Consider the following 18,901-nt stretch of genomic DNA (forward strand, 5'->3'; position numbering starts at 1 on the left):
TGTTTAATTTCTTTATAAAAATAACATCTACAGTTGAGATCATTTTTTTTTATTTATTTTAGTGTTTTATTTTTAAAAAAAAAAACACAAATTTTTAAGTTTTTTATGACATTCCTCATGACTTTTCCCATATTTGTAAGTTTTTTTTTTTTTTTTTAAATGTCATATTTAGTGCAATTAAGTATTTATGCCATATATATCAAAATTTATCTTCATTTTTTGTAAATAGCCCATAATATTTTTAATATGTCGACAATATACTATTAGATTTTAGACCATTTCTAATTCATGACCTATATTTTAGATTAAAATATTTAATTTAAAATATACCATAAAATTATATTTGACCCAATTTTTATATTTAGGCTCCAATACACATAGTACAAATTAACTATAAAAATCAATATTACCATTAATACTCATTAAAAATATACAAATCAATTAATTTTATTTATATTATTTTAATATCTTACAAATAAATCTTATTGAAAATTAGTGAATAGTATTTATAAGTGGTAGAGACATAATTAAAAAATATAATATTTATTGTGGGATAAAATTTATCATTTGCTATCTTTTATATCAAATTTGACACAATTTTTAGCTTGATCTAAATTTGGCACGCACTTTACATCACTTTTGAAGTTAAATTTTAACAAAATGTTCAAAAAAAAATTATAATACGCTATACTTAGCTCTCTATTGAAAATGCTCTTAAAAATTATTTACAAGAGATTTTTCTTTTTTTTTAGAAAAATTATTTATAAGAAAATTAACAACTAAAGATATATTTCTTTTAAAATTATATTTTTTAAGCACTTCATTTTATGTTTTTTTTTTGGTGACAATAGCATTTAATACATAACAATATATATGGAACACTTCTTAATGAGTATTACTCATGAATGGTTACTAATCAAGTTTAACTATAAATATTAATTTTAAAAATATCAAACTATCGAATTTTGATCTAATAACGAATAATGAAATCACAAATTTGAATTTCTATGCTTAATTTAACTACTTAATTAAAAAAAATCAAAAAATATCTCTTTTTGTACTATATAAAAAATATGTTCGTACAAAAATATTCAACTCAAACTTAACCTTTTCTTTTTTTATTTTGTTTGCTAAAAAACATTTTTAAAATTTTTTTTTTTACCGAAGGAACAATCTCAGCCCATATGATATAAAAATGAGAGATTTTTTTAATTAGATAAAAAAATTAAGCATAAAAACTCAAAATTTTCTAATTTTACCCATTTATATCATATGGCTGAGATTGTTCCATCGCTAAAAAAAATTAAAAAAAAAATAACAAGAAAAATTTGAAAAGAAAAAGTTAAATTTGAGTTAAATATTTTTGTATGAACATATTTTTGATATAGTGTAAAAAGAAATATTTTTTGATATTTTTTTTAATTAAGTAGTTAAATTAAGCATAGAAATTCAAATTTGTGATTTCATTATTCGTTATTAGATCAAAATTTGATGGTTTGATATTTTTAAAATTATATTTATAGTTAAATTTGTTTAGTAACGATTGCCGTCATTTCTTCCCAAAATACGTGGACCTGGATAAGGCTGACACGTGGATCTGTGAGAATCAACACATGAAAAATCGACTAAGTCCTAGGCGAAAGGGAAGTATCTTAGGAAGGTGTCTCCCGGAAGAGAGCACAAGAAGTACTACTCTCTAGGAGGCCGGAGGTATGTTAAGACAACTCCGAGAGGTGTAGAGATCTCTTGAAGAGTCACCTTGCATTTAATACCGCATGGGGAAGATGTATTAAAATCTTCATAAATGACATGACAGATGGCGTAACCCCCATTTTTCAGCTATTACACTATAATCAATAAGGCTAGTGATGACTACTTTATGTGGAATCACATAAATCGAGAGGGGATAAAAGATTATATCCACCTAACTCTTAAGATACCTACGATATAGGTCATGTATTTCCTATTTTGTATTTGTTGGGCATATGTGCCCCTATGAAGCTAACACAGAAAGACAAGTGATTCATTCCTAGGGATCACCCCAGAAAAACACTATAAATACCCCACAAACAGATTGAGAAATGGTCGAACACTTTGGGTTTAAAATGAATAAAAGAGAGAAAATAGGAGAGAAATTCACCAAGAACATTTTCTGCAATAAATACTCTCTTTAATAATAAAGACTTGTGGACTAAGGCTCATTAATGCCCCAACCACGTAAAAATCCCATGCATTAAACTTCCTACGGCTCTTCTTATATATTATTTAACTGGTTGCTAAAAACCTCGGTCAACAGTAACCATTCATGGGTAATACCCATTAAAAATTGTTCTATATATATATATATTGGAGAGTCAATGCTCAACAATGAAAGAATAAGAACTTAAGCAACCAAATTTTTTAATTTTTTAATAAAAAATTCCTTAATTCTCTTTATTAGATGTTTGCCAATTCTAACTAAAATTGTGGTCATAAATATAAGGGATAGTTAATAAGACATCATTTTATGTAAAAAAAATTACATTTTTACGTTTAAATATATTTATATATATATATTTTTATATTTTTACAGTTTTTCATAGAAATAACATGAAAATATCAAGAAAACTACATAAAAGTAATATAAAAAGAACATCTAAATAACATAAAAACAACAACAGAAAATAATATACATATAGCAAAATATCAACAACAAATTAACATGAGTACAACATAAAAAGACCGTATTTTTTATAAATAAAATCAAAAAAATCGTAAAAAATATTTAAAATTTTGTAAAACTGTATTTTTGTTTTTTGTTGTTGTTGTTTTTGTGTATTTGTAATATATTCCCTAAATATAATCTAATAATTTCACATTTTTAAGAAGAGATTTCAAGTTTAAATCTCTCTCCCCAATGTAAAAAAAAAATATAATTCTAACTAAAATCAACAACTAATAAAGAATTATTTATCTCAAAAACAATAAATGGAAGACAAATACAAAATATTTTCTACCTCTTAAACCCAGTGGTTGAACTAGGCACAAATCTTAATCGGGGAAAAAAAATTATTATATAAAAAATGTAATCTTTATCAGATAAAAAAAATATGTATAAATTTTATAAGATTAAAAATAAAAGTGTGTGAGATAATAATGAAAAATATAAAATTTATAGGAACAATAATAAAAATGTAAAATTTTGGTCTTATGAATTGAAACAAGACACGAAGTGGTATTGGCGCAAGCTCTGTCATTTGAGACTTAAATTTTCAGAGGTCAATATTAATTCTGCAGTCTTTGCTAGTAAACTTAAAACAAGAAGACTTTATAACAGCTCTCTTCAACAACAGCAAGTGTACTACCATAGAGCTGTTTGGAACTCATTGATGTTGCCCAAGCATCAATTTGTTTTATGGCAAGCTGTGAATCATCAACTTTTAATAATAGTAAAATTGTTAAAATTTCAGGTTGCGATGGACACAGTTGATTGTCTAGTGTGTGTTGCTGAATAGAAACTCATGAACACCTATTTTTTGAGTGTTCTCTGTCTCGGTAGGTGGTCAGACTTGTCTTTGATTGGCTGGGCAAAAATGCTTGGCCTTTGGATTACTTGGGATGGTTCAATTGGTTGTCTCTGTCTTCTTTGAGTTTACTACATGCTATAGATATCTCTATATTTGCAGCTACTTGTTATAGCATTTGGGTCAACAGAAATAAATGTATTTTTGAGGGCTTTTCCAATACAGTGAGTTAAAGAGATTACAAGTTTAGTAACTTAAAAATTACAAATTGTTAAGCACATGAATGTATAGAGTGGAAAGATTATACTTGAACATAATTCATTTGTAATGGGGTGGTTGTTGAGCGTGGAGCCGTATTTTTTGTAGTGCTCCCATTGGTTGGTAGTTATTTGTCGCTTAATGAAAAATTTTCTTTCTTGATAAAAAAACTATAATAAAAGTATATAAGGATACAAATAATAAAATATTAAATATTGGAGAAAAAGATAAAATATTTAAAATTTTAATTTATAAAAAATTGATGGACTAAATTTAGAGCATGTTTAGTATTGTTTTCTGTTTTTTATTTTTAAAAAAATTATTTTTAGAAATGAGAACAAAAAGTAGTTTTTGAAGTTTTTAAAAAATAAGTCATGTTTGGTTAGTGTTTTTAAAAATAATATTGACCAATTAGTTTTTAAAACTGAAAACAATATTTTGTTGTTTTCAAAATTTTTGTTTTTTGTAACTTTTTTTTTTTAAAACTGTTTTCAAAAAACAATGTCAAACAAATCAATTGTTTTTAAAAAACAATTTTCTATTTTTAAAAACAAAAAACAGTTTTTTAGTTATGATGTCAAACATGCACTTTAGTGTTATGTTTTGTTGGGTTAGTTGTGGCGCTTACTTGTTTCCTATTACCCTTGTACATGGGGCTACTTGTACTAAATGCTTGCTTCACTGAAATGATTTTATTGTAAAATAATAGAAATGAAAAAAAAAAAGAAAATATCATGTTATTGTTAAAATAAAGGTTAAGCAAGTTAGCAACCATGCATATAATTTCATAAAAAAATACTTCCAAGGAAATCATTGATGGTTTAATAAATTTGGGATATTTTTATGAACAAATAATGTAATATAAAATTCTGTTATAAGAAATAATTAATTAAAATTAAGTGAGAAGAGAACAAAACAAATGACTGTAGAACCACCTATTTTAAATATCTGTTCCTTAATAATGCCCCAGAACCCACCTGACTCCATTGTTTAACATTTTAGTTTTATTTTCTTAATTCAGACTGAAAATGACCCAATAGTCTTTTATGTATATAATGGTCACTCAATTTTTTTTTTTTACAAAAATATTATTAAAAATTAAAAGTTACCTAAAACCATCATGATTCATGAGTCATAATGCAAAATTATTGACATTAATAATTGGTTGTTTTGTCAAGAGTAAACGTTGTTGAGAAGAAAAAAAAAAAAAGTGCACTTAATTTTTATTTTTTTTTTGAAAAGCTTAAAATATAAATTTAAATAACAATAAATGGTTGTTCAGTGTTACCATGTGATAATTAAGTGGTGACAATTATGTACTAATTTCCCATATTTCTTTATCTGTTTAATAAATGTTTAAGGACCACAAAAAATAATTCTTTTTACGAATCACACGTAGTACTACAAAGATTCCAGGGATCACGACAAACGTAGGTAAAATAAATAAATTATTATTATTTTTGTTTTTTTATATAAAAAAATTATTCATTTCAAACAATTACATAACAACATCTCTAAGGGTATTTTTTTTTATTATGTTTTTTAATTAGCTAAAAAAGTTATTATAATTTGTATTTAATTATTTTAGTAATATTTTATAATTTTCGTTTATCAAATAATTTTATAAAATAATAAAAAGATAATAATATTTTTAATTAAAATTTTAGCAACAAAATTAGGGAGTTCTTAATTAAAGAGTTTTTTATTTATTTTAATAAAGAGTTATTTTTTTATATGGTTAGAGTTTATTTTTTAAGTTCTACTCTCTATTTCATCAAACCGATAAACTTGAGAAACATAAAAAGTAAAACCGAATTCACATAGCACTAATTTTAGACAACAACTTCTCTCAAAATAAAATGAATAAAAATTGGAGAAACCAACTGATTATTATAATTTTTTTTTATATCTGTAATTATTATAATTTATTATCAAGACAACAACTAATTAAGGTTTTCATTAATTCATATATTATTATTGACAAACAATATCAATCACCTACCGACTTAGATTACAATTTACCGGTATATTATTATTGTTATTGTTATTTTGTTTTTTTTTTCTTTTTAAATTTGTCAAACTAACAATATAATTTTAAATTTACACTTTGCAAAGGTTAAAATGATCATAAATTATTTTTATAGTTATACAGCATAATTTTAGGTCACTTGTGTGACCAATCCTGATAAAAATTTTCATAAAACCTATTTTTACAAAAATATTTTTTTAGAAATAATTTTAAAAAATACAAAATCAAAAAAAAAAATTACAAAACCATAGTTTATACGAAATTTTTAATATTTTTACGGTTTTTTAAATTTTATTTACATAAAATATAGTTTCTTTTAGTATTTTTACGTTATATTTTTGTTATTTAATTGTTGATTTTTTTATTATTTGTACATTATTTTTTTTTATGATATTTTGATGTTATTTTGTTATTATTATTTTTTATTATATTTTGTGTTTTTATAAAAACTTTAAAGGTAAAAATATTAAATTTTTATAAAAACTAATATTTTATATAATTATTTTTTTTATTCTTTTTCTTTTCTTTAAAAGTGGAAAAGGATTAATTTTTATTTTTAAGCCCATTTCATCTTTTTTTTTTATTTATTTTTTTAAGCCCAAGCCCAAAAATCTCTACCAACACAATCAATCTTCTTTTATATTATCTTTTCTAGGTATTTTATCTATATTTTTCTTTTTTAAAAAATAAATAAAAAAATTATTAATATTCTCCCAAGATAGGTTTGTTAGAGAGATATGTGGCTAAGATGATTTTTTTAATTTAAAAAGAGATTATTAATATTTAAAAGATTGTTTATTTAAAAGATTGTTTAATTTTTTGGGTTTAATTATTGGGTTTATTTTTTAACGGGAGATCAAACTAATCGTTAAATTTAACAGAATATTCTTTTATTTTTAAGTATATTCTGTTAAACCAAGAATATTAAACCAAGAAATGCCGTTAGATAGACACTTTTAATATATAAAGATATATATGCACTTGTAAAATTTTTTAGAGGGAGGAAGATAGTAATAATAATAATAATAATTACAGGTTGTGAAATAATTGAACTTGAACTAGAATATTCGGTGGGATATGGAAATAAGCTGAGCTCGGTTCCACTTACAGTCAATCAAAATTTCTGAGAAGAAAAGGAAAGAAAAGAAAGGTATTATTAAAAAACAAAAAAACCATTAACATTTCTGTTCAATTCTGGCCTTTCAGCTACTTAAAAGGCCACTAGAATCTTCACCATACCTCAATCAATCAACCAAGTTTTCTAAGACACCAGTTGGCACCTTCTTCTTCTTCTTCTTCTTATCTGATTTTTCCTTTTAAGTATATCCTCTTTCATATTTTTCTTCTGTTCCCCACCATTTCCTTTTTTAAATTATATTATTATTTGTTGCTTTTTGCTTAATAGTTAGCCTCGTGTTTCTTAAATATTTGCTGTATCTATTCCCACAGATATATGTATATAATACATAATACATATAATATAATTATTTTTATTGTATGTATATAAATATGTGTGACGCTATTGTCGAATTCGTGTTTGACGACAGTTTGTACGATAATTATTGGGACTTCTCGAACTTTGGTTTTATTTTTGGTACTTGGGCGGTGTGTTCTTTCCCAGATTAAGAATTATCCAGATTCCACTTTTGGGTTGTTCAGTTTTGGCAAATTTTCATCTGGGTAATCTTTGGTTAGTCCGAAAGTTTGGTTTTTTGATCCCTGCATGTGCTGTTTCACGAGACGAGATTAGGAATTTTTTCATAAAAATTAGGTATATTTCAATTTCTCTTTCTTCACTTTGTTTTTCCTTTTTTTATTTTCAAACTAGTTAATTGCATCAAGCAAAGCATGTTTAACATTTGGGGTTGATTGAAGGTTTACATATTTTATTATGCTCTTGAATTTGGAAGTATTATATTGAATTTTCTTTCTGTTTTGTTTACTTATGTTTTGTGTTCATGGTACTAGTAATGTCTGACCGAGTCCATTGTACCTCTGATATGCATCACGTGGTGTTTGTATATTAGCATAACCCCTATAAACTAATGCAAGTAGGAGCCACTTGATCTGCCATTTTGATCACTTACTACGTAAGCCAAGTCTCAATGAGGAAAATTTCTTTATGCAAAAGCTTTAAATATTTCTATAATTGATTTAGCTCAATGAGCTACTGCTACTACTACCCACTTGCTTAGTTCAAACCAATAGCAAAATCCTACTTTCTTAAATTTCCTCAACTCAAAAAGTTGGTTCCTTTATTTTTTTGTCTTCTTTTCTTGATTTTCTTAGGTTGAAAATGTGGTTTTTCAACACTTATATGACTTGTTTATGTATTTTTTTTCCCTCAGGTTGTCTCTGAGAAACTCCACCAAAACTGCAAAAGTTATCAGAAGATTCAAATTTCAAGCAAAGGTCTTCCAAGAATGAATCAACACACAAAAGTTAAGCGTAAAGTGGGTAAATATGAATTGGGGAGAACAATTGGAGAGGGAACGTTTGCAAAAGTCAAGTTTGCAAGAAATTCTGAGACAGGAGAGCCTGTGGCTATTAAGATTATTGATAAGGAGAAAGTTCTCAAGCACAAAATGGCTGAACAGGTCTCTTCTTTTAGACCTCCCTTCATAACAATCCATTCTTGTCTTTTTCAACTGATTGCTTACAATTGTTATGGAATGCTCAAAGTGTTATTCTATTCACACTTTGTTTTTGTTTTAGATCTGTTATTACAATTGTGTCTTTTTTTCTTTTATCTAACATGTATAATGTTCTCAGATCAAACGAGAAGTGGCAACAATGAAGTTAGTAAAGCATCCAAACGTTGTTCGGTTATATGAGGTTTGTCTTTTCACTTCTTTACTGTATCTTTGTAACCTGCATTGGAGATACATAGGAAGGAAAATGGTATTGATGAAGCTTAGTATGAAATGCTGCCTGCTTATTTTGATGTGAGAGTTATCTTTTTTCTTTTTCAGGTGATGGGAAGCAAAACTAAGATATTTATTGTTTTGGAATTTGTTACTGGAGGAGAGCTTTTTGACAAAATTGTGAGTGGACTGACCTATATGCAATCCTATTATGAACAGTTGCTTCCTAGTAATTTTTAGTTGTTTAAGCTCTTTTTTTATTTTGTGGGGAACAATATATTTTTGGACTGGTCTTTACTTATAACCATTTAGCAATGCTTTGATTCACAATTATATTTGTACTTTGAATTAATTCATTTGGTAAGGTAAGGCTAGTGCTCATCTTCTCATGATAGTTATTTCTGATTTGTTAAGGTAAACCATGGGAGGATGAGAGAGGATGAAGCACGTAGATATTTCCAACAGCTAATCAATACAGTCGATTATTGTCATAGTCGGGGTGTTTATCATAGAGACTTGAAGGTACATAACCTGTTAGCACATGGTGATATTGGATACCAGCTCAAGAAGAAATTCGTGAATTACACATATATTTTTTTCAATGTTCATTTGCAGCCAGAAAATTTGTTGTTGGATGCGTATGGAAATCTTAAAGTTTCAGATTTTGGACTGAGTGCACTATCTCAACAAGTCAGGGTAAGGATGATAGCCTGATTCCTATTGTTCTTCATTCAATCTCGGTCCTCTGTTTGAGGCCATTGCTGCCACTGGTGGTTATGTTGAATTTTAGCTGTTATACAAGATCACGTATCAAATATTTTCCTTTTCTCAATCGTATATTTCTAACATTTTCAAATACTAGAAATAATTTTACATTTGGACACTGGCTGTCTCAATCTTGGACTTTTTTTTGGCTACATTTATTTAGTTATTATTAATTTTATTTTATTTGGCAGGATGATGGTCTTCTTCACACAACTTGTGGAACTCCAAATTATGTTGCTCCTGAGGTGTGGACAGTTCTTGATAGCCTTTTAATTTTTTAACACAACTAGCGATTTATGTGAATATTTTTATCATGTTTGTAGGTCCTTAACGATCAAGGCTATGACGGTGCAACGGCAGACTTGTGGTCTTGTGGAGTGATACTATTTGTATTACTTGCAGGTTACTTGCCTTTTGATGACTCTAATCTTATGATCCTGTATAAAAAAGTGAGCATTTTTATGATTTCTAGCATGCCGCCTCTATAGCTCTTCATCTTCAATTGTTACATTTTTTTTTCCTTCTTCATCTGCAGATCTCGTCTGCTGAATTTACTTGCCCACCTTGGCTATCTTTCAGTGCAATGAAATTGATAGCTCGAATCTTGGATCCCAATCCCATGACTGTAAGTAATTGAATAGGATAGTATCAGTGAAGTTAGCTTTTATGTGATTCACATGTCATTTGGTTATAGTCTCTACCTTTTTGTACTTCCACATGTACTTTTCTTGACCAAGAAAGGAATTATAAAAGTTCTGATTAGGAACAACAAATGGCCACATTTTTTTATTCCTTACAACAGTTAGACATTTGTCAGGGTTGATGATTGATACTCTTTTCTGCTATACTTTATTTTGATTTTTTTAATAATATTTCTCCAGCATGGGCACATGGGATGCTATTTCCTTTTTAAATGTTTGAATTTAGAATATTTGCTTGGGTTCTGATTGTTAATCATGCCTCTGCATGTGATTTCATACTTCCCATTCTTCATTCTTTTTGTTGAGTGTGTAAAGATCTATCATTATTCCAGGGCTTTTATGATTGTTCCATAAAAGTCTCCAGTATATGTATGTATTATATGATACTGTAAGGGTTCGTTTGGTACGCCGTATTACACTGTATTGTATTGTATAGTATTATATTGAATTGTATTTTATGCAATATTTTTATGTAAACTATATGTAGTATTAACTTTTATGGGCATCTAAATATATAATATTTTAGTATAAATTAAAGTTTAACATAGTATTATACAAAAATATGATATATAATCTAATTCAATATAATACAATAAAATACAATACGACCTAATACGATGTTCCAAACGAGCCCTAAATGCATGTAGTTTTGATTTTCACATTGTTATCAAATGCTTGATGTGAGGAGAACTGCTAAGGAGTTACTGTCGAACATCTCGGAATACCTTACAAAGAAAAAAAAGTGAGCATCGTAGGATTTACTGCTGGTAATGCTAGATTGAGACTGTTAAATGATGCAGACAATGTAGATTATGGACCCTATAGGATTGAACCTCCCAACTATCAACTGAAGAACAAATCTTTTGAGAAGCACATGGTTAAAAGATTCCTCTAATTTTACCTTACCAGCTATTTGTTTAGTGGAGAATAATCTATGCAATTTGGTTATATTGCATTATCATTTGGAGTTTACTATTGGGCCTTTGGCTTAACCGAAACCGCTATCATATTACAAATGCAGATTGGCATTGAGCATTGGAGTTTTTAGTTAATTGCTTAATTCTATGAGTAACAGAATTTTATCTTCTCTTTTTAGTGGCAACAGTTGGGGACACAAACTGAGAAATCTGCAAATTAAGAATTAAAATGTATTGTTCTATGTGCCCCATCTATTCTTTTTCTGAATTTTTTGATTCACTACAATACTATTGTGTAGGTGCTATTTTTCCAAGGCTCATAGATTAAGCTTTTCTGTTTAGATATTTAGGCATTGAGCCACAAAATGTTCCATCATAAGCACTAGTTTGATTTTGTTAAGTATAGTCAGTATGTTTAATTGTATCTCCATGCATATGTTGCTCATTTCCTGCATTTTAAAAGTTAAAGTGTCCTAGAATAGCTTTCAACTGCTCTAGAAGAATTTACTGGTATGGAAGGAGATTGATAGAATTTACTTTGTATGTTTACATTTAAGATTGTCAAAAGTGTGATATTCATATCTTAATACTTTACTCTCTATGGCAGCGGATTACTATACCGGAAATTTTGGAAGATGAATGGTTTAAGAAGGATTACAAGCCTCCTGTGTTTGATGAGAAAGAAGATACAAACTTAGATGACGTAGAAGCTGTGTTTAAGGATTCAGAAGTACGTTTCAAAGATGGTTGTTTATTTTATTTTATTTTTCTAGAAAAAAAAAACAAATTTCTAGTGATATAACATGGCTGATCATATAACAGGAGCACCATGTGATGGAAAAGAGGGAAGAACAACCAGCAGCTATGAACGCGTTTGATCTAATTTCAATGTCTAAGGGACTAAATCTTGGCAACTTGTTTGATGTTGAACAGGTTTGGACATTAGACACTTTTCTATATGGCTATGGTTTGGTCAGTTTGAGACCCTTTTTTTCTTGTGCACCAAGTCTTAGATTAGATAAACCTTGTGAAGTAACATCCTTGATAGGTATTCTGCTTTGAATTTAGATTTTACTTCTTCTTTTAAGGAATTTAGCACTTGGTAAAAAGAGAGGTTTCAATTTTGGTCATATTTTCTCACTATTATCAACTATTCTTACGTTGAGTTTTCCTATTCTTGCAGGGCTTTAAGAAAGAGACAAGATTCACATCCCGATGCCCTGCCAATGAAATCATTCATAAAATTGAAGAAGCCGCAAAGCCTCTTGGGTTCGATGTACACAAGAAAAACTATAAGTTGAGACTCGAAAATATGACAGCCGGAAGAAAGGGAAATCTTAATGTTGCCACAGAGGTAAAACCATTGTGTTTTATCATTCCATGATAGATAGAATCAACTTCTGGTTATACATTTTTGACATTTTTGTATACTCATCATCAGATATTCCAAGTTGCGCCGTCACTTCACATGGTCCAAGTTCGAAAAGCGAAAGGAGACACCTTGGAATTTCATAAGGTACCCTGTTCCTCGCCGGTGTTGGTTTCTGTTGTGATTGTGAAAGTAATAACATATATAATCTAACCAATTAATTCCAAATCATATTTGTGGTATATTATGCAGTTCTATAAAAACCTCTCTACTTGCTTGGAGGATATTGTTTGGAAAACTGAGGAAGACATGCAATCAACCAAGTAGCAAATTGTGTCCATCCAGAAGAGTGATGACCAATAGTTTTTTCTTTTTTTTTTGGTGTATTTGGAATCAAGCTACATGAACAGCTGTTTCTCTTCTCCCATTGTTCTATATGTTCATTCTTTCCTTATCTTTTTTTCTGTTTTTTTTTCCTCTTATCTTTTTCTCTTTCTTGTCATATTGATGGACAGACAGAGATGGCTTTCATCAAATGTTTTCCCATGTTATTATAGTTGGAAAACATGGATATCATTCATACCCCATACCAAGTGGAATTGTTTGTGTTCATCTTCATTCATCCTTAAATTTATTAGTCATGTTCTAGTAAAAAAAAACACACTTAATAGTCACGACGTGAGAGATTTACAATTCTATATTCTTCCCTCTATATCAATTTCTAAAATTCCTTTTAATGATATGCCTACTCAAATTATATACTAAAATAGTACATATAGTGATGTGTGTGAAAAACTGATTTACAGAAGAACTATAAACAAGTGAATAATGTATTGAGTCTCAGTTGGAAGTTTGGAGCTCTTGGTGACTTTGTGCTGGTAATTGGGTGGTTTGGTCTCGAGTTCTCGTTTGAATCCTCTTATCTAGTCGAGTTTTAAAATAGGTAATCTAAGGGATTCTGATGACCTTACTTGGTTTGGAGTGGAGGTAAGGGGATGTTTTGTGTCTAGAGCAGATCGTATCATCCAAAGTTTTGTGGGAACTTTCCCTAAGGACATGCTAGTTTGGAAGGCTTTGCATGATAGCATGCTTTCTTTGCCATCGCATCATTAAGAGTTTTGTGCGAACTTTCCCTAAGGACTTGCTAGTTTGGAAGGCTTTGAATGATAGCTTGTTTTCTTCTCTTAATCAGGATAGGTTTGAGGCTTCTAACCCATTCTTTAAGAATCTTTGGAAAACTCATCTCCATGAGAGGCTTACATTGTTTGTTTGGAAGCTTTATAACGATGTTCTCATAATGGGTTTCCACTTGCAAACCACTTTTGGAAGTTTCCCGAGCCATTGTGTCATTTGTAATGAAGGGGGTGGTGACACCATTGTGCATATGTTCAGTCGATGTGTTGTTGTTAGACAATTGTGGTTTGCGAGCTAATGGTAAATCAGGCTAGAAGAGTTTGGTTTTAATTGGGGTGCTAACATTGCTAAGTAGTTGCTTGATCCTCATTTCTTCAGCATGTTTTGGACCTTTAACTTAGGAAGGAGTTTATTATTTATGGGTTGTTCTGGTTCACAAGGTGTAGGGTTTTCATAACGAGTGCTACCATAATGAGATTAGACTCCCATTTAGGGTTATGAAAAGAAAGTTGAGGTTGTCTTTTTTGAACATTGGGAGCTGGTTATGTCGGAGCCTCAATTCAGGGTGTTTAAAGATTCTTCGCCTCCTTCAGTGGAGCATTCTGTCCTTGAAGGAAGGCCTTGGGTGTATGTGGATGCTGCATTTAAAGTTTGGAATGGTCTCTGTTGGTGTGGTTGTTAAATCTGAGGGGAGTGATGTTCAAGCCTTATTTGTAGAGAGATTGACGACTAAGGATGCCTTAGAGGGGAGAAATTTTGCTATAGTTAGTTACTGGAGCTAAGGTGATTCATGAGTTGAATTTGTTTAATGTTATTTTAATTTCGAATTTTCTTACTCTGGTGTGGGCATGTTGCAACAGGAAATTGTTTTAGTTGTAAGGTTATTTGGTTTACTATAGAGATAAATATAGTTGCTCATACTTTGGTTAAGTACCAGGCAATCTCTAACTTTATTTTTTTAAGTTTCCATGAGATGATTAATGTGATCACCGCTGGTTATTCAACGAAAAAAAACAAATGAAATAAAATAATATTTCAATTTAAGTCATAATGAGATATTTTTTCAAGAAAACCTTAAATTTAGACCATGCAAATAGTGTAAATTTGTACTAAATTTAACTTAACAAATATTAATGTTATATTTGTCCAAATTTATTATTGAGCTCCCATAAATTATGTATTAGACTAAAAAATCAGTAAAAGTTTTAAATTTGCATTGAAAGTATATAAATTTTTTATCAAATATATAAATAAAATGTTAAGAGTTATCAATTACATTATATATTATGGTGTAAATTTGGCTTATGTTATGTTTTGTGTCAAATTTTACTTACATTTTACATTACTATTGAATTTATAAAAGGCTAATTAAAATTTTTGCTCCCTAAACTTTAACATGTACTAAATCATGTCTCTTGAATTTTTTTTGACCGTTAAAAATTCTCCTTAAACTATTGACATTGTTAGATTTAAAGATTTTTGTCTAATTTTAATCAATTTTATTATATTAGTGATTATTTATGTACTAAAACATGCTCCCTAGACTTTGATATCTACCAAATCATGTCCCTCGAACTTTTATATGTATTAAATTTTGCATCTTGAACTTTCATTCATGTTAGATTTTTTTTTACGAAAATTAAACAAAAGTCTTTAAATCCAACAATCTCAATAGTTCAGGAACATTTTAAACGACTTTAAAAGTTCAGAGAACATGATTTGATACATGTCAAAGTTCGGGGAGTAAAATTTCTGATTAGCCTTTATAAAATAAGCTAAAAAATATAAATATTACTATTATACACTAATTGTAACGCTTTGTAAATAATTAGTAATATTTTATAATAATCTTGTACTTAATTCTACTGATAATAATATAATAAATTTAGTGTGCCTTTTAGCATTTCTAAAACAAAAATGCACATTGCATAGATGCACCGCCAAAAAAAACAAAGATTTTAGTAATTTATAAGAAAAAACTCAATTTAGGGCATAAGTTTGAGCGTTTTCAGTTTTTTAAAATCCAACTCTACAATTCAAAATCTCTCTCTCTCTCTCTCTCTCTCTCTCTCTCTCTCTCTCTCTCTCCATTTTCCTCTTTCCTCTTCAGTATCGGTCTACCACTTCCAATTCACCATTGCAGTCCACACCTCCATAGTCCCTCAGCTATCTCGGTGAATATCTTCTCTCTCTCGCTCTCCTTTTTGGGGCTAAATTCCATTTCATTTTATAGCTGTATTTTGATATTGTGTGATAGTGTTATAGTTGATGTGTTTAGTGTTCGATAAAATGACTGTGTGAAGAATTTGTTATATTAAGGGCAACTAACGAAGCAAATTTTTTCTCAACTTTTTGTGCAAGTTATAGCTCTGAATTTTGAAACGACAAACACCATTGAAGAAGAAGGGCACAGAGCGATATAGAGAGCCCAAGCAAAAACCCTCTGTTTGAACTCCAAACCTACCTCTCTCAAAATGAGTACCATGAAGTTTTGCCGTGAATGGTCAGTCGACTACTTCTTCTCCTTCTTCTTTACCTGTCACTATATACATAAATATTGGATTTTGTTTTTGCTAATTGAAGGTTGTAATTTCGCAGTAACAACATCCTATACCCAAAGGAAGACAGGGATGAGAAGATCCTCCTCTATGCATGCCGCAACTGTGATCACCAGGTCTTCCTCTCTCTCTCTCTCTGCACAGGACCATTCTGTGGTTTGGTTTTATCTGCAAGACATTCTTAAACTTAAACCTATTATCAAATTTTTGTTTCATTATTCTTTTGAAATTGGTGGGGTTTTTACTGGGTTTTTATTTGATCTGTCAGAATTTTTATTTTCTTGACTTATTACTACATATTCCTCAAATTATTTTGTAAACCCAAAATGGTGGAAAATAAGCCTTAGGCTTTAACCGAGCGACTAGTTCGTTTTGGAAAATGGAGGTGAACCATCCTGAAAGCCTCTAGAGATTGAAAAGTAGCTTTCTTGCTACACATGAGTATGAACTCTTTGTTCAGTTTTTTATTTCTTTTTAAAGTTTATATTGGTAAATTTTAATTTGCTGTTAAATGAGAGAATCTTATATATAGAGATGAAAATATGAACAAAGTCAGCTTCTTCCTTTTTTGTTTGAAAGCATGAACAAAGTAAGGTTTAGTTCTGTTATGTTATGGTAATATTTCTGAACATAGGTGGTGTTTGATTTGGTGTAATGGAATGGTAATAGTAATGACATTGGTAATGTAATGGAATAAGAATGGTAATAGGAATTGTGGAATGAACATTGTAATCAGAATTATTGTGTTTGGATTGGTATGAGAATGTAATGGAATAAAATGTGTATGGACCAAAATAACCGTATTGTTTTCATTTTATTATTATAAAATATTCAAAAGAAAAGGTAATATAGAACATTGACTTTTTTTACTATATTTTTATTAAAATCTTATTTTACTTTTGTAATGGAGTGTAATTGTAATGAAGATTACATTGGTTTTGGCATGTAATCATCGTTACAATACTCAATGAAACCCATTACATTGTAATGGATTACAAAAGTTAAAATTGAAAAACAAACGATGTAATGGACCTATTCATTACCATTACAATTATTATTACAGTGAACCAAACATCACAAACTGGCAAGCCTTTGAAGGTGATATTGGTTGTACTCAAATGTATTTTTTTTCTCTTTCCATTTTGGTGATCTTTTTACTGATTCAAATGGTGTCTTCTTCTATACTCTTTACCCCCTCTGTTTTCAGTTAGTTATTAGTCTCTTATTGAACTTCAGGAAGTTGCTGATAACAACTGTGTCTATAGAAATGAGATACATCACTCTGTTGGAGAACGCACTCAGGTATTGCAAGATGTGGCTGCAGATCCCACTCTTCCTCGGACAAAAGCTGTTCGTTGTGCTCAATGCAACCATGGAGAAGCTGTCTTTTTCCAGGTCAAATTCCTAGCCTTTCATTTATCATCAACTTATTTTATAGTTGCTCTTTATAATTGTGAGTTTCTGTTAAGGGAAAAGAGTAAGTCAGCTCAGAACTAAGATATCCTGACAAAGAATTATAAATCTTTACTCTTGATGTGGGTAACATTAAATTAGTCAGAAAAACACAATCCATTTCGTGTTGATGTCTTGTTGATAGTTTTATTCTGTTGAACTGCCCTAACAAAAGCAACAAATGTATTTTTTCAATTGAAAATCATTGGTATAAGCATTTTACCTTTAGCTTTAACTGGAAATCAAGAGATGATAGATTCTGCATTGTCTACCTTGTGCTATCATGCTCAGGCAATCACAAGACCAGTACTGAAAGTTTACTAACATTTCCCCTCTAAGTGGATAGGGTGAATGATATACTTATATTAGTGTTTCTAGGCTGTCTAATGTTGTGGGGTGTTTTTGCTATTTATGTTTGCAGGCTACTGCTAGAGGTGAGGAAGGAATGACTTTGTTCTTTGTTTGCTGCAACCCCAACTGTGGTCATAGGTGGAGGGATTGATTTTCATATGCAAAATGGCAAAACGGATTTTATGTTGTCTTGATATAGTTAAAATATGCTTCTTCTTTCTTTTTCCTCACAAACTGAGGATGTGGTCTGTTGAGGAATTTGTTAGTGCCTTTGTCAAACACAGAATCCTTAACATTCAACTGATGGTTTCTAACTGAACGGAACTTTGAATTTGACGTGATAATGGAGCAAATTTCAGGCCTTAAAATCAGAGTACTGCTTATTTGCTAAGGGCCAACACACGAGTATTATTGATGCAATTTAACATCAAATCTTTTATGTCTTAATTTAATAATTAATATTGAAAACCACTTAACACTTTTAAGGTGCATATCATGTGGTGTTGAGAAGATGCCAAAGAACAACTTATCTGTCCTGGGTACACTACTTGGAATGGAAAGTGAAGACTTGTTGTTTAATTTGTTTGTAGTGTTGTATATCAATCAATATATAAAATTATAGATATGGCTGAAAAACAAGGTTGACTATTTATTGTGATGCAATTGCAAATACTGTATAATGTTTTTTTTTTTTGTCTAAGCAAATATTTTTTTTTTTTTGAGGAAAAGCGTTTATATTATAAAACCGAATTCAGTTAGACCTCGCGGTCATTACAAAATAGAGTTTCCGGTATAGTAGAGACCGGTAGGGGACCAAACATCTGATGGGAAAAGGCCCATCTAGCCACATTATGAGCGGCAAAATTACATGTTCTACTGACATAAGAGAAATTACAACTATTAAATAAAGGAGAAGACTTAGTACAAAATGAGATATAGTTCTCTAAAGCCCAACGAGATCCCTTCCCATTGATGGCGTCGATAACCACTCTCGAATCAT

The 18,901-nt window shown here is 29.6% G+C and overlaps 2 protein-coding genes across 4 annotated transcripts; both read left to right on the top strand.

Annotated features, from left to right (window-relative positions):
- The first annotated feature begins 6,802 nt into the window (after positions 1 to 6,802).
- LOC133033002 (CBL-interacting protein kinase 32-like) lies at positions 6,803 to 13,024 on the top strand. Of its 2 annotated transcripts, none has more exons than XM_061107499.1 (14): positions 6,803 to 6,940; positions 8,139 to 8,387; positions 8,563 to 8,625; positions 8,763 to 8,834; positions 9,069 to 9,176; positions 9,270 to 9,350; positions 9,611 to 9,664; positions 9,743 to 9,868; positions 9,955 to 10,044; positions 11,645 to 11,767; positions 11,860 to 11,970; positions 12,221 to 12,391; positions 12,479 to 12,553; positions 12,659 to 13,024. In XM_061107499.1, the coding sequence occupies exons 2-14, from the start codon at positions 8,214 to 8,216 to the stop codon at positions 12,731 to 12,733; spliced, it is 1,323 nt and encodes a 440-aa protein (XP_060963482.1). In that variant the 5' UTR covers positions 6,803 to 6,940; positions 8,139 to 8,213; the 3' UTR covers positions 12,734 to 13,024. The 2 variants fall into 2 exon arrangements, with proteins under 2 accessions (XP_060963482.1, XP_060963481.1); XM_061107498.1 differs by lacking the exon at positions 6,803 to 6,940 and adding an exon at positions 7,134 to 7,561.
- A 2,307-nt stretch (positions 13,025 to 15,331) lies between these two features.
- Positions 15,332 to 18,269, top strand: LOC115718408 (DNA-directed RNA polymerases II, IV and V subunit 9A). 2 transcript variants are annotated; one of them, XM_030647182.2, is made up of 5 exons: positions 15,332 to 15,714; positions 15,908 to 16,043; positions 16,139 to 16,214; positions 17,335 to 17,493; positions 17,972 to 18,269. In XM_030647182.2, the coding sequence occupies exons 2-5, from the start codon at positions 16,015 to 16,017 to the stop codon at positions 18,050 to 18,052; spliced, it is 345 nt and encodes a 114-aa protein (XP_030503042.1). In that variant the 5' UTR covers positions 15,332 to 15,714; positions 15,908 to 16,014; the 3' UTR covers positions 18,053 to 18,269. The 2 variants fall into 2 exon arrangements, with proteins under 2 accessions (XP_030503042.1, XP_030503043.1); XM_030647183.2 differs by having other exon boundaries at positions 15,540 to 15,714; positions 15,902 to 16,043.
- The last annotated feature ends 632 nt before the right edge of the window (positions 18,270 to 18,901 follow it).

Source organism: Cannabis sativa, unplaced genomic scaffold (genome assembly GCF_029168945.1).
Source record: "Cannabis sativa cultivar Pink pepper isolate KNU-18-1 unplaced genomic scaffold, ASM2916894v1 Contig1, whole genome shotgun sequence".
Classification (NCBI taxonomy): domain Eukaryota; kingdom Viridiplantae; phylum Streptophyta; class Magnoliopsida; order Rosales; family Cannabaceae; genus Cannabis; species Cannabis sativa.

Excerpts from the sequence above, each read along its gene's own strand:
- LOC133033002 (XM_061107499.1), top strand. The coding sequence starts at position 8,214 with ATGAATCAACACACAAAAGTTAAGCGTAAAGTGGGTAAATATGAATTG. Across the intron at positions 9,665-9,742 it reads CAAATTATGTTGCTCCTGAG|GTCCTTAACGATCAAGGCTA; the intron begins GTGTGGACAGTT and ends TCATGTTTGTAG. Across the intron at positions 12,554-12,658 it reads ACACCTTGGAATTTCATAAG|TTCTATAAAAACCTCTCTAC; the intron begins GTACCCTGTTCC and ends TATATTATGCAG.
- LOC115718408 (XM_030647182.2), top strand. The coding sequence starts at position 16,015 with ATGAGTACCATGAAGTTTTGCCGTGAATG. Across the intron at positions 16,044-16,138 it reads ATGAAGTTTTGCCGTGAATG|TAACAACATCCTATACCCAA; the intron begins GTCAGTCGACTA and ends GTAATTTCGCAG. Across the intron at positions 17,494-17,971 it reads GAGAAGCTGTCTTTTTCCAG|GCTACTGCTAGAGGTGAGGA; the intron begins GTCAAATTCCTA and ends TTATGTTTGCAG.